Genomic DNA, 13,010 nt, shown 5'->3' on the forward strand with positions numbered 1-13,010 from the left:
GCCAAGTGCCATCTTCTAACTAGTAGGATGTGAGACCTTGCTCATATTTCAAGGCATCACTTGAGGGTACAGTGGGCGAGGCACTATCTGATGCAGCTGCTCCCAATCGCTGGATCAGTGTTAAGGGGGAGCAGTACCTCAAAAATTTGTGATGCATTTCTCGTTTGTAGGATGGGCAGTGTGTGTCATACATACAGCTGCATAATGTATTTTACCAATAAGAAATTATGTGCCCCAGCTTATGTAGTATAGGTGTGCAGCTCTGGTTTTCTGTACGCCCATATATATTTCTTCTCTGTTTATGCTTAGTACGTGTTATATCCCATGGTTATGAATTGGTATTGTTTTTAGTATCCTGATCCTGTTCCTTGCTGTTATCCCATCTGTGTGGTGTTCTCATGATAAGTGTGTATAAACTACAACCATCTGAGATATGCACAGCCCTCTGGATGGTTGGTTTGGGTGATAGAACTGCTCATCTAGTTTTGTTTAGTTTACCTTTTGACTGTGAAGGTAGCTTGTGAGCACTCAATTCTTTTTTACATGGTTACATTTAGTAAAAATTTCCACAATCTTGTCAGCAAAGCAGCTTAAGGAAGCATCATCAGGTTTAAAAGATCTGTTGCTGCTGTTCTACACATATCTTTAGCTGATGTCGGATGTCAGCTTATTCACTGAGATTTCGCTTATGGTGGATGCATGTTTCAATATTCATTTATCAAAGAAGCACCATTATGCAAAAGGCATTAATGGATGAAATCATGTCTGACAAGCTGTGTAGAGTTTAAGATCGATTTATTTTCTCTCTCTCTCTTTTCCTTGGGCAGACCCTACTACCTGCTGCCAACCTGCTTCAGTTGAGTGATGTCCAAGAAGCCTGCTGTGAGTTTCTGCAGGCTCAGCTACACCCATCAAACTGCCTTGGCATACGGGCATTTGCAGATCTTCATGGGTGCCTTGACCTGCTGTCTCACTGTGATTCCTATATTGAGCAGCACTTTGTGTAAGTTGTAGACACACGCATATATTATCTTGACGTTATTGTGACAAGTTTCTTTCACAAATTATGTTTGTGTAGCGCAGGGTCTGTAAAATGGAAGAAACAGTGTTCAGGACGCAACACTGTTGCTGTTGTCCTGTCTTCATACTGTTTCTTCGCCATGATAGGCTACATTAGCCCACATGTACCTTGCTGGAGTCTGCAAGAATTTGATAGGTACAGTGAAATACCAATAATTCGAATTAATGGATAATTCAAACTGCTCTTTTGGTCCTGGCAAAGTCCTATGTATTTAAATAGAAAAAAGGTCCCGCAAATTAAAACTCCTTTAACAGAGCCATGGTTATTTCGAACAAAATTTTTTGCTTCCATAGACCGCTTTTCAGACAAACGCAAGCCAAAGGTGAATGTTATATGTTATGTATCGCTAGCTACCATAATGTAACGTGCTGTAAAAATTACGAGGAAAGACATGCAGGGAGCCGAGACCAAATGAAGCAAGTAGATGGGAATGGGCCATGCTTTCCCATCCAGCTTAAAAGGAGCAGGTGTGTGCATGATCACATTACTCACGCTCATTTACTCACTCCTCCTTCCGTCTAGCACATGCTTAATCATGTTATCGCGCGCCCATGAAGACTGCGTGCATCAAGCCACCTTTCGTCTGGGCTCACCTTCGCACATTTTCCCTCTTACAGCAAGTGGCACCCTAGGGCTGATCTTATCGTACTCGGTCTTTATACAGAACCTAGACTTCTTAAAATATGTTGTTTTGCACTTATCGAGGAAAGATAAAACTTCTTAAGGGAAATCCCAGTGATTGTTATGGTTTTGTGCACTGAAATGCACAATTGAGTACAATATTTAAAGGGGCTCACATAGTTTAAATTTTGTTTTCAAATAAACTTCCTGTCCCCTTGGAGTTGACTTCACAAGATTTTACAGTACTACATCAGGCCATTTTCAAGATGTTTTAGCTATGCCAAAGAGGTGACAGCTAAAGTAAATTTAATTTGTATGGCACTGCATATATTCCTAACCCTTTTTCTGTGTCGTAAAAGAACTTGGAAACTTGCACTGTTTACAAAATTTTTATGATATACCGTATTTGCTCTATTCTAATGTGCCCTCAATTGTAACGCGCACCTGTTTTCTGTGACCAAAAAAAAGAAAAGTCCTTTACAGTACCGCTCACCTCATTCTTTCATACAGAAATACAACTTTCTCTCATTTGGAAAAAAACAAATGATTTGCTCACAAAGCCCTAAAGTTGCAACAAATAAAAGTAGCAGTTTTGCCCGAAAGTCGAAGCATCGATTATAATAGCAAATTAGTAGACAGCTGTACGAAAGTAAGAGTAGTAGTTTTGTTGGCCGTATAAGCTTTTAAACATTCGCTTACCAACTAAATTAACAACCATGGCGTCATGCACGCACAAGCAAACGTGAACACATCTCGCTCAATGACCGCAGAGGCTCTCTAAACGCTCGAGTGAGGAGGTGTGATGAGTGCGGTAGCAGGAGCGAGGGAATTGACGTTTGTGCGGACTCTCGCTTCAACGTACACTATGCGACGAGAACACAGCATGGTGCACCTAGATGCATAGACTAGTCTCCGTCACAGATAACTTTTAAAGGAGTACTGACACAAAAAAAATCCACGTGGTTTTTTCTGCTTTAATAAGCAGTTAATTACCCAGTAATAACGGCACGAAACCTCATTTACTTCAGAGCGCGACAGGCAATTATTTGCAGTCTCTTTTGTAGCGACCAGTTGAAGTTTCGGTTCCAGAGAGCAACGAGATGGGGCAAACGGGAGTGTAAACAAAGTGGTCACGTGTTCGCAAAAACCCATGACGTATTGTCGTGCGACTGCCGCATCGGTCGAACGACCGCAGCCAATGACAGCGCCGGCAGCGTGAACATCATGGTGACGTGGTAGACCCGGCAGGGCGGGGCCGGCAAGCGGGCGCCTCGCCGCTCCGATCATGTCTGTTTTTTTTTTTCTGCTCGAAACGCGGGCCTCTTTCGCCGCTGACGATGGCGCATAAATGGGCTACAATTTGTTTCTGACACGAAATAACTCCTAGAATAAAGTGACCTCGAAAGAGTGTGAGTTAAAAAACGTTGTGCGAAATAGTAAATCGTTGGCGTGATTTCTACTCGGACGCGGTAAGCGCAGACGCGCCAGCAATCGTCTGTATACGAAGCGGCTCGCCTGACTGGCCTGTTTACTCATCGCTACTAACGGATCCGGGAAAACTAACCGTATTTTCACTTAAGAGAAACATAAATGTTCAGGCATTGATTGCGCTGACGAATTTAGTCGCTTTATTACGAGCTGTGGACGCATCGCAAGTACCCTCGGCCCCGGATAGACGGCCTGCGAGCTAGGCCTACATCGTCTCCCAGCGATCGCAAGCTCGCTTGGCATGCTCGTTCGCTTCTGTTGGCGCCAAAGAAATCAAATGTGCTGCAATTTAAGCGTGACATAACTGTGTACACATTGTGCCGACTAACATAGGCGCTTCGTTATACGAGCTGCAAGCGATCGTGTCACAAGCGCAACCGGTGTCGGATTTGATGGCCCACCGAGCTATGCCTGCCGGCTCTTGGCCAACGGCGGCTGTCAACGGATCCGATACTGCTAACGCGGCCTTGCGGAAACACGTCTACAGTGCTCGCATAGACGTGTTTATATTGTCATCGTTTGTTTCAAACAAGATAGCTGTGCAAATACGGTTGCTTTCACTTTCTGTTCGAAGTTACGCAGGATTCCGAACTTCCAGGCAGGGGCGCCGGTTCTGGGCCGCCACTCGCTCAATTGTACCATGTGTCCCGAATCGCCGCATGCGGCAAGTCGCACACGACGCGCCGTACTACAGATCGCACGGAAAATCGCGCTATGTGTCTCGCGCTTTAGACGTGGCCAATCAGTTAGCGACTCAGATATTGCGGCCGGCGATGGCGAGGACGAACCTCAACAAAACCCTCGCATCGGCCACAATCAATGGTAAGACACAACAAATCGGCGTTGAACGTTGTGGCAGTGCAGTCAAGCTGATAGTGTGGGAAATATCCCGATGGACACGACAAAAACTGCAGTTGCAGCGACACGGGGCGCGTCCCACTACGAGTACAACAGCTAGAACAAGCAACAACAGAGGAGAAGAGCACACGTACGCCGCATGGCAGCCAACGAAAATTCGTGACGTACCCACATGACGTAGCGTTTTCTTGGCTATTTACAATCCCTGTTGATGTCAATGTCGCGAGGTGCTCTGTTTTGCGGTTGGCTGGGCGCACGTACTTTAAAATTGATTTTAAATATGTTCTAAGTGATATTCGCCGCTGATATTTTATAGACGATGTGTGTATGACCAACTAAATCTATCTCACAAGTTATCTCGACTTCAAATTTTTGTGTCAGTGCTCCTTTAAGATAGGGGCCGCATAGCTGTGCTGTACATAGCAGCCGCCATTGTAGAACGCCTCTCCTGTTTGTGCCAGTCCTGCATGCAAGTTTTGGGAACTCCAAACGCCCGTGGTGCGGCCCGATTTCCATCCGTCTCCGCACATGTGATCGCTTTCCTTTTAATTGCAGCATCGGGATGACTCGGCATGTCTTTGCATTCGGCACTTCCATGCTGATAGAGCAAACGCTGAAAACGGGAAGACGGACGGTGCACTCGTAGATTTCCGTACAATAATTACTAGAGGGAACTCTGGCACTAGTGTCTACGGGAACTGCAATGGGAGCAGTTGCACCAGCATGGGAATTATGGGAAGTACATGGATTTGCCTAAAATTCATCATTCTGGCTTCAAACAGCTTTGTGGCTTTGTAAACTCGCCATTTTCAAAAATGTGCTGCGTAATAAATGATTAAGTAAACATTATTCAAATTGTCCAGTGGCAGGATTTGAACACAGGACCTCTAGCACAAAAGCCTGATATTGAAGCCATTAAGCCATGGACGCATGCATCAACAAGTGATCTGAAACGCCCTTATGAATTTATCGCGGGCATGCCAGTGCCTTGAGACTCTTGGCGCGTTTTGATTAGTCCATCTTGACAAGCTGAATCGTCACAATTGGTAGTGATTGTGCATGTTCGCAGTGTCTTCTTAACTGCGAAGAGTATAGATTGCTCTGAAATTTACAAAAATGAAGGCATATAAAGCATAATAAACAAAGCCACAAGAACATCTGAATCCCAAGCACGAAGATCGGGCAAATCCCTGTACTTCCCATCATTCCCATGGTGGGTAAATGACTGCAGCGCCAGAGTTCCCTCTAATAAATTGTAGGAAACTCTGTGGGTGCACTAACCTAAGCCAAAGGAAGCATTGCCTAAGCCATTGAGTTTCTCAATATAACACCTAGAGGGAAATCTGGTTCCACCGTCTATGGGAGTTTCCTAAGGGGCGATGTGCTGTCATGGGAATGACGGTATATGCGTCTTCAAGGCTTTTGTTGGCTGGTGTTGTAACAGGGCGTTGTCTAAAACGTGGATGTGGCTACACAAATAATGTGTTCTTAAAGAAAAATCTTCGTAAAAGGTTTTCATTCATCCATAGTACATTTTCCAGAGACGTTTACTCACCTACAATGCATAACCAAGCGATGAAAAGCAAGAATAGACGACAAACTGTTCCAAAGCAAGCGTGAATCTTGTCGTCTGTCCTCCAACTTTAGCGGCCCACTGATACTTCTTACGTTTCATATAATTGTACATGCAGTAGCAAGTTCTCATAATTAAACAAAACATGTTTGTGTAATAATAAAGCTAAAACAGTTAATAAAGGGAAAATGAGACATCCACCCAAACATATGTAAGTTCTGCAAAGGAAACCCATACGGGTTCCTCAAAAGAAAAGCTTCGCAGTTGATGAAAAATTCGTCCTGGTCCGGGACTTGAACCTGGGACCACCGCCTTTCCGGGGTCCTCGCTCTACCATCTGAGCTAACCAGGCGGCTAGCAGATGGCAGGCGAAATCGAATTTATCAACAACTCAAAAGCAAAGGCAAAAGTTTGACGTAATAGTTCTGCGGAAACCCGCAATGTGGAGAGAAGTAATTAATGAAGGGAAAATGCGACATCCACCCAAAGGTAGCTAAATGCTACAAAGGAAACCCATACGGGTTCCTCGAAAGAAAAGCTTCGCAGTTGAAGAAAAATTCGTCATGGTCCAGGACTCGAACCCGGGACCACCGCCCTTCCGGGGCGGCCGCTCTGCCATCTGAGCTAACCAGGCTAACCCGTGTCAACCTGGGTTAGCTATTCTGGGTTGCTTTGGGACATTAAATCCCATAAATCAAATATGTTCTTCCCACTGATTGTGTCTAGTGTTGGCCCCTACGTGGCCATACACTACGTGGCCATCCACAGCCCATCCATTTTGGGAATGCCAGTGCCATGCTCAGCAGTGGGACCGCCACCTGAAGGCAGTGCAAGTGTCGTCCTACGAAGAGAGGATTAGGCTGGCAACTGAGTCAGTGGATTCCGACAGGGTCATTCTGGACTCGCTCTTAGGTTTTGCCAAGGACACGCAGCTCCTTGGACGGCTCTAAATACACCTCATCCCTCCCCTTCCTATTCCACATAAGAGGCCATCGAGCCATCCCTGAAAAATACATTTTATGATCATCACTTTAAATTGCCCTGCCAAATATTTTAGATACTACCAAAAGCAAGCTAATCTACCTATACTTCATTTCTTCAACATCTCCCTTCTTATGGATTAATATTATTTTGATAGCTTTCGAGTATTAAGCACATATGAGGCCACAACACATTGCACATGAAGGGTTGCAAGCTTTTTGAGTTGCAATATCCTTGCCATCTTTTTCCAGATTATTATTTCATGATCTCCTGTCACTTTTCCCTGGGACCTATATTGCAAAGCTCTTTTTACTTGTCTCTAGTTACTCAAGGAAATGAACTGCCCTTCCTATCTATGTCTATGCTCTGACTTTCTATATACCAAGTAAATGTTAGTTTACTGCTTCACATGTTCAAGCATTAAGGTAATCAGGGGCGCTATAACGTAAAACTATTCCAAACTTTTATATTTCATTTCTGCTATCAGCCCTCCGCGATTGGTCAAAAACTTTTTTGGTCCATCCCCACTTCACCTGTCTTTCACGCGATGTCATGAAAACCGCGATACCTCCCCATCTGATATGATGTGTACACACTGATTATGCATGCTTTGACTCAAAAAAGAAAAACGGTTATTTCTGATTCGACGCCTTTTCGCCATTAGCCCCCCGGTTATTGGTCAAAAGTTTTCGGGCTGCACCCACTTCACCTGCTTGTCACGCGACGTCACAAAACCGCGAAAACTCACCGCGTCAAAGTGACATGTACACATTAAAGACGTATTAATATGCTGTACAAAACTGAATTTTCTTCTGAATAGCCGAAGGCTGCCCCGTTCCGAAAGGAATAAAAGATGGCTGCTGCCGATGGCTCGGGCACTGGTTACTCGCACCTGCCGGAGAGAATGGCTTTATTTGAATATAATAAAACTTTTTGCGTGGCCGCGTAACGTTTTCGAGCACTTTATGCACGTTTACGACCTCATTCGGCGAACTCTTTGCTGAGGATCCATTTTAGTGTCATTCTTAAGCTTCCGTTGCATGCCGCCGCGATTTTCAACCAGCCACCGCAAGCTAAGTAAGGGAATATGAACCAATCGCAGACGCCGGCACCACCGTCTTTACCCGGTTTTCGATTTTCAGTGTAGTGGCTCAACGTCATCAAATCCCTCTCCACTTGATGTGCTCCTCGCCTCTTGTCAGCCAATTACATACTACAAGCCACTCAGTGTAGGCAATGTTATTCGTTTTTCAAGCAAACAAAAGTGACCTCCTATGAACGAGGAGAGCGTTTGATTGGTCTGTTCAGACAACCCTGCGGGTGACCGCCCGTAGCTTGCGTCGGTGGTTACACAAATCTGACGTCAGGAGATGGGAATAAAAACATATTGGAATAGTTTTACATTATAGGGCTCCAGGATATCATTGCTGCATTGTGGGCAGTTTTTGAGGGAAGGAAAATTAATTTCAACCAGAAATTTATCTAATCGGGCTGATCTAAGTGTAAAGGTGCCCTGATGGAAATTGTGGCTGCCCTGATTGTTGTCAGTTACGCTTTTTGCTTTATGCTGTACACTTTGGAACTTTCTTACACTAGTTCTCAGATATGAAAACAGCATACTACATTATATTTCAATGGTCAGCAGGTTGCATGTAGTTCAGTTCAGAGAAGTTAAGTTTCCAGTTGTGGGGTCTCTCACACCCGTGGTCTTTGGACAAAGGAACGACAGTACACACTAGTACAAACAATCACAAGGGCATTTATTGCACCTTTCATAGATCAGTGCCCGCTAGCCGAGTTGCTATCCACAAAACATGCCGATGGGCGCGCGACAAATCTAGAAGTCTGACTCACCGCGACCGGAAGCGAGCGAATATGTTCGCCCCATGCTGGATCCCAAGGCCTGGTCGTTCGCGTGTATGGTCACGCGAATCGTGGCGCGTTCGAGGGCGGCCACGCGAGGCGGTCTCGCAGAAGCTTGGGTCGGCGCGCACGCGGGAGGCGTCCACGCCGCGCGCCGACCTGCCGGGAAAGAGGGTCGCTGCACGTGCGGCACGGCCGTCCCGCTTGCTGTCTCGAACCCAACCCCGACAGAGCGCCTTGTCTCCCGGCGCCCGAGTAACCCCGCAGCGGCGCGACGCTCGCGCCATCTCTCGCACCGCGCTTGTACCACCCGACCGCCGCGGGCGCCAGGCCACGGGGCGGGCGAAGCCGCCCTGCAGGAGACGAGCCATGCGGGAAAAGTAGATCTCAAGGGAGGCGTGAGAGTCACGCATCCCCACACAGTAAGGTTGCCCAAAAGAAGGGAGCTACTAAACTACTCAAGCACAAAAAGATGCCTTCACTGACGTTTATGGGTATGTATCATATTGCAGAACAGAATAAATGACCATTCTAAAAGTTTACACTATTGTGCTCCTTTTAGCACTGTGAATTTGGTTTCATGTGGGAGGCTAAGTGTTCATTTCATTGATCATTTTTGGGATTATGCAAACTAGTCCCTCTAATTGTAGTTTAAGCTACCAGCTGTGACAACATGGTTTTACTTTACATATTTGTTTGTTTTATTTAAACAAGTGTGCAAATCAACATCATTTTATTAATTACACCAACATTGGTAAATTTACTATCCTCATGGAATTAAATGCACTAAGGAAAATTAAAAGTAGAACACCTCTTATGTACAATTACTCAAGAGTGTGACAGCATGTTGTTACGTATCTGGTCACTAAAGGTGTCGTAGATTTTGTATGAAGCATAAGACCGAAAATTATGCCAATTTCACTGGAACTGGAGATGGCAGAAAAGAAAGCAAGTGTATTAGTTAACTCTAAATTGACATGTTTAATTCCATGAGTATAGTACTTTAGCCATATAAACCCTCTCATGAATGAGGTTCATAAAGTACATAAAGCTGCAACAAATTGCGTGCCTTTTTATTTATTTTACAGGGAAGTGACTGAAAATGAAGAATTCCTTGCCCTTCCTGCAAATCAGGTGGCACATCTCATTTCTAGTGACAGACTGTCAGTTCCTTCTGAGGAGCAGGTAGGTGTTGAGCACTTAAATACAACAGTTTATGTTTTCTCTTTGCACATTTTTTGCATCTTTTGGCTTTGCATTGTTTCTTTTGAAAGGATGCATGGTATGCTTTATTTTGGCTGCAAATATGTACATTGTGTTAAGTTTGAGGTGGGTGCTTGGTAAGTTGTTGCTGGATGTATTGATCAAGATTAAAAGCCAAAGTTAGTTTTTTTTTTTTTTTGTCTCTTCCGCTCAACATTAGCTGCTAGCAAATTTAATTCTGTAGTCTTTTGGCCACAAAAATGCAGTGGTGCTTCACAAAATGAACTTACATGAAGTACTAACAAATATTTTCAAAGTTGTACGAACTCAGTGACATGCTTCTCGCACATAAAAAATGACACTTGACAAGTGGGAAGTATGGAAAACGCTTATAAAGTATTTTAATTTGATGCCGAAGTTGTTCTCAATATGCTGGATGTGGCATCATTGACATTATTGGGATGTCATGACACAGAGCAAGATTTGCTGATGTGTTGTAGCAGTAAGACTAGGTGTGATGACTTTGCTCATCAGAACATAAACAAGAGTGCTGCATGTGTCTTGGCTGTGTTCACTTGCGTATGGCCACCACAGCAGTGGCAGGAACAGAGGGAGCCAATGTATCTTGAGATCATCACACAATTACCTCCTAGGTACCAAAACCAAAAATGTTTTATATAAATAAGTGTTGTAGTAAATTGTTTAATGTACTCTGACACTTGCCAGTAATTTTTCTGTGGTTTAGAGGGCTTGCACCATTATTTAAAGAAAATCACAAGTCGAAAATGTCATGTCAGTAACCCTTTAATTCATTCCATGGGCAGGTTAGTGCTGGACAGCATTTGTTCTACAGGATGCGCTTTCCCATTGTTCCTATGGGAGGTTTTATTCCCAGACTGATTAAATGTACAAGAATGCAAAAAGGAGAGAAAATGCATCCAAAAACAAAAAAATTTGCCAAGGACAGTGGTTGTTCGAGATCCAGAGCGAGGTGGTGGAGGAAGGGTGACTATTTTACGCTTTTAGAGACTTTTTTAGATAGATTTTTTGTCTATAACATGATCAGTTTAATCCCAGTCATAATCCCCCCCCAACTAGAGGCGGCAGATGACTGTGCTGGGAGCAACTTTTTTCTGTCCCTCTCCCAAGGTTTCTTAAAAGGGCCATGACATGGCCTTACAACTGTGTTTAGTTTATCATTGTATATGAGAGTAGAGTTGCCAACAGGTTAAAAGCACACACACACTTAAAAGAAACTGCTGTCAGCGCACATTTTAATCACTGCCTTTAAGCCCCTCCCACCAACAGTGACCACCATGTTGGCAGTGCTTGTGTGACTACAAAAAGTGTGGGGCCAGTGCTGCATTGCTTGCTCCAAAACATTGTGAAACCATCTGTGGGCCGTGACAAGCTTGTCCAGGCCCACTGCTATGCATGCAAGTTCAAAGATACGGTGCCATGTCCCCTTTAAATGTCCAGGGTGGAAAAACACCCAAACTCAACTGCCTCTCCCTTTTCAGCTCATTTTTGAAGTAGGCAGTGGCATTGTCATAAGACAAATGAGCCAATCTGTTTGTCTCTGTCATGTTGGGATGCCTGTTGGTCACTGTGTTCTGGCCATTCTCCGACTGGTTCGGAATCCATGGGTTCTTTTGCCTCCTGATCTGAGAAAACATACAGATGGCGAAGCAGTAGTGAGGCAAGTGCAAGCTAAGCAAGACGAGAGCAATGCGAGAATGAGGCCAGGTGAGGGAACATGGTGGCCCAAGAAATATGCAGGTGCATCTGCATGCAGACACTTTTGGTTCATTTAGAGGTACCGAGTTTCCTCTGCGTGTTAAAAATTACAAGTGAGTTCATTTCGATCTGCAAAATGTTTGTTCAATGAAGCACCACTGTAGGCAATTCACTTGCTGTAATAATCTGGGGAACCTTTTTTTTTTAGCAGTAGAATTTATCCATATATTGTATTCACATTATAAAGTTGTAGAATACTTTGCAAAACTTTCGATTAGACAGTTTCTAACTTTCTGTCTATTGAGCATTAGCGTTTTTCTGCTTACTGCAGTTTGCACTGCGATTTCAGCACTTGAAAACGCTCCACGTACAAATAAACATAGCATTTAGCCGGGTGTGCTGCCGCTGTGCCTGCTTATCGCTGTCATGAACTGCCACGAGGGAAGCACTTCAGTGGCGTAAATCGCGCTGCCAACATCTGCGTCACTGCCCTGTTGCCTTTTAAGTGGCAGCACACCCTGCTAGATGCTATGTTCGTTTGTACAAGAAATGTACAAGAAATTAACCTTGACTAATTATGCAATTAAACAGAATAAAAAAGATTGTGTGACTTACTCCATACAATAGTCAGCAATATGCATTTGGTCGCATCACCTTAGAGTGCATCGGTATATTTTCAAACTCTGGCTAAAGTTAGCTGGGACACCTTGTATATGATGTGTAACTTAACAGAAAAAGAGCAGAGGAAAGCTTTTTATGAGGTCCAGTGTAACATTTTCCACAGTGATCGCCACAGGATTATTAGTCACAAAATGAAGTTAGGCCTTTTTTTTTTTCTACATTAGGCTGAGAAATGGGTGAATTTGATACAGATAGCATTGTTTGGTAGATTACCCTTATGGGCGTACTGTAAATGTGCCTACTTATATTTTTTTCCCTACTGTTATATGTTACAAGCAATGATTGTTGAACCACTTCAGACTGTGGGAAGAGCTCTAGACTCAGTATTAGAAGGTGACTAAAATTGCTCATAGGCCTTGTAGCTAATATATTAAGCAGAGATCCAACCCTTCACATCACATTGCACATGTGAACGCTGTTGAAATGTGGACACACTTGCCAGCTCAACTGCTGGAGTGCATATTCACTGCTAATGTTCAGTCCATCGAAACGGCTGTCACTGTTGACCAGCAAAAGTTTTTGTACACTTGTAGGATAGATGTTGTGGTAGCTGAGGGGCTAAGCCATTCTGCTGTTGAAAACAAGGTTGGGGGTTATATTCCTGGCCATGGCAGCCACATTTTGGTAGGAGTGAAGTGCAAAAATATATGTGTTCTTAGATTTAGGTGCATGTTAAGCAGCCCCACATGCTCAAAATTAATCCGGAGCCCTCCACTAAGGCATCCCTCATAGCCCATTGGGCAGTTTTGAGATGTTGAATCCGAAATTTAAATTTAGTAAATGTTAAAATCAACTTACTTTTACTTGTCACTAGAAGGGATACGTGAGAAAAGAAAGGCGAGGTTATTGCATTGCACTTATCGAGAATCTGTTGTAATTTAAAGGGATATATACTGAAAAAAAATATGAAGAAATGAGGGAACC

General features: G+C 44.0%; 1 protein-coding gene across 1 annotated transcript in view; it reads left to right on the forward strand.

Annotated features, from left to right (window-relative positions):
* kel (kelch protein) overlaps nt 1-13,010 on the forward strand; it is a 57,451-nt gene that overhangs the window by 8,241 nt on the left and 36,200 nt on the right. The window contains exons 4-5 of the mRNA XM_075687824.1: nt 828-1,003; nt 9,554-9,650. Of these exons, the coding sequence (XP_075543939.1) occupies nt 828-1,003; nt 9,554-9,650 (273 nt within the window). The remainder of the gene's footprint in view (nt 1-827; nt 1,004-9,553; nt 9,651-13,010) is intronic.

The sequence above is a fragment of the Dermacentor variabilis genome, chromosome 1, assembly GCF_050947875.1.
Source record: "Dermacentor variabilis isolate Ectoservices chromosome 1, ASM5094787v1, whole genome shotgun sequence".
NCBI lineage: Eukaryota > Metazoa > Arthropoda > Arachnida > Ixodida > Ixodidae > Dermacentor > Dermacentor variabilis.